A 779-nucleotide genomic window follows, 5' to 3' on the forward strand; every position below is an offset into this window, starting at 1 on the left:
GACACCACAGCCAGGTGGGAACCACAGGTGGAGAAGGCCTTACGTCGGCCAGCTGCTGACGGGACACGCAGCACCGCTCTGAGAACCAGGGTGTATGACCCAAGGATGAAGAAGAAGGTGATGAAGATAATAAGAGAGCTCAGTATAGAACAGGAAAGCTCAATTCCAGGGGCAGGGATGCAGGACAGGGCCAGAAGAGGACCAGGGTCACAGACAAAGTGGTCAATGGTATTGGGGCCACAAAAGGGGAGTTGTGTGATAAAATAGATAGGGACCGGATAGCAAAGGAAGGCTGTGACCCAGCAGAGGGCCACCAGGTTCATGCAGAGGTGGCTACTCATGATGTTGTGATAATGGAGAGGCCGGCAGATGGCCAAGTACCGATCAAAAGCCATGAGGGGCAATAAGAAAGTCTCAGTGATGCCCATGGAGAAGAAGAAATAGAACTGGAAGAAGCAAGCAGTGAAAGAGATGGTTTTGGTCTCAGATAGGAAGTTCTTTAACATATTGGGAACAGTGGTGTTGATGTAACAGATCTCCAGGAATGAGAAGTTGGCCAGCAGAATATACATGGGGGTGTGAAGCCTGTGATCCAGCTTCACTGCACAGACAATGGCCCCATTTCCCATCAGTGTCAGGATGTAGGACACAAAGAACAACATGAAGAGGAGGACCTGAATCTCTCTGGAGCACGAAAAACTCAGTAGTATGAATTCGGTCACTGTGTTGACTCCTGACATATTCATGGCTTCCTAAGGGGTAGAGAGGAAAAAGTGACC

General features: G+C 49.4%; 1 protein-coding gene across 1 annotated transcript; it reads right to left on the reverse strand.

The window, feature by feature from the left end:
• Window positions 1-8: 8 nt before the first annotated feature.
• LOC144219021 (olfactory receptor 11H6-like) lies at window positions 9-746 on the reverse strand (the record flags this gene model as incomplete). Its single annotated transcript, XM_077749011.1, has 1 exon — window positions 9-746. A coding segment is annotated over exon 1 (738 nt), but the record flags the coding sequence as incomplete, so codon positions are not given.
• Window positions 747-779: the final 33 nt, after the last annotated feature.

Source organism: Crocuta crocuta, unplaced genomic scaffold (assembly GCF_008692635.1).
Source record: "Crocuta crocuta isolate KB4526 unplaced genomic scaffold, BGI_CrCroc_1.0 C28022227, whole genome shotgun sequence".
NCBI lineage: Eukaryota > Metazoa > Chordata > Mammalia > Carnivora > Hyaenidae > Crocuta > Crocuta crocuta.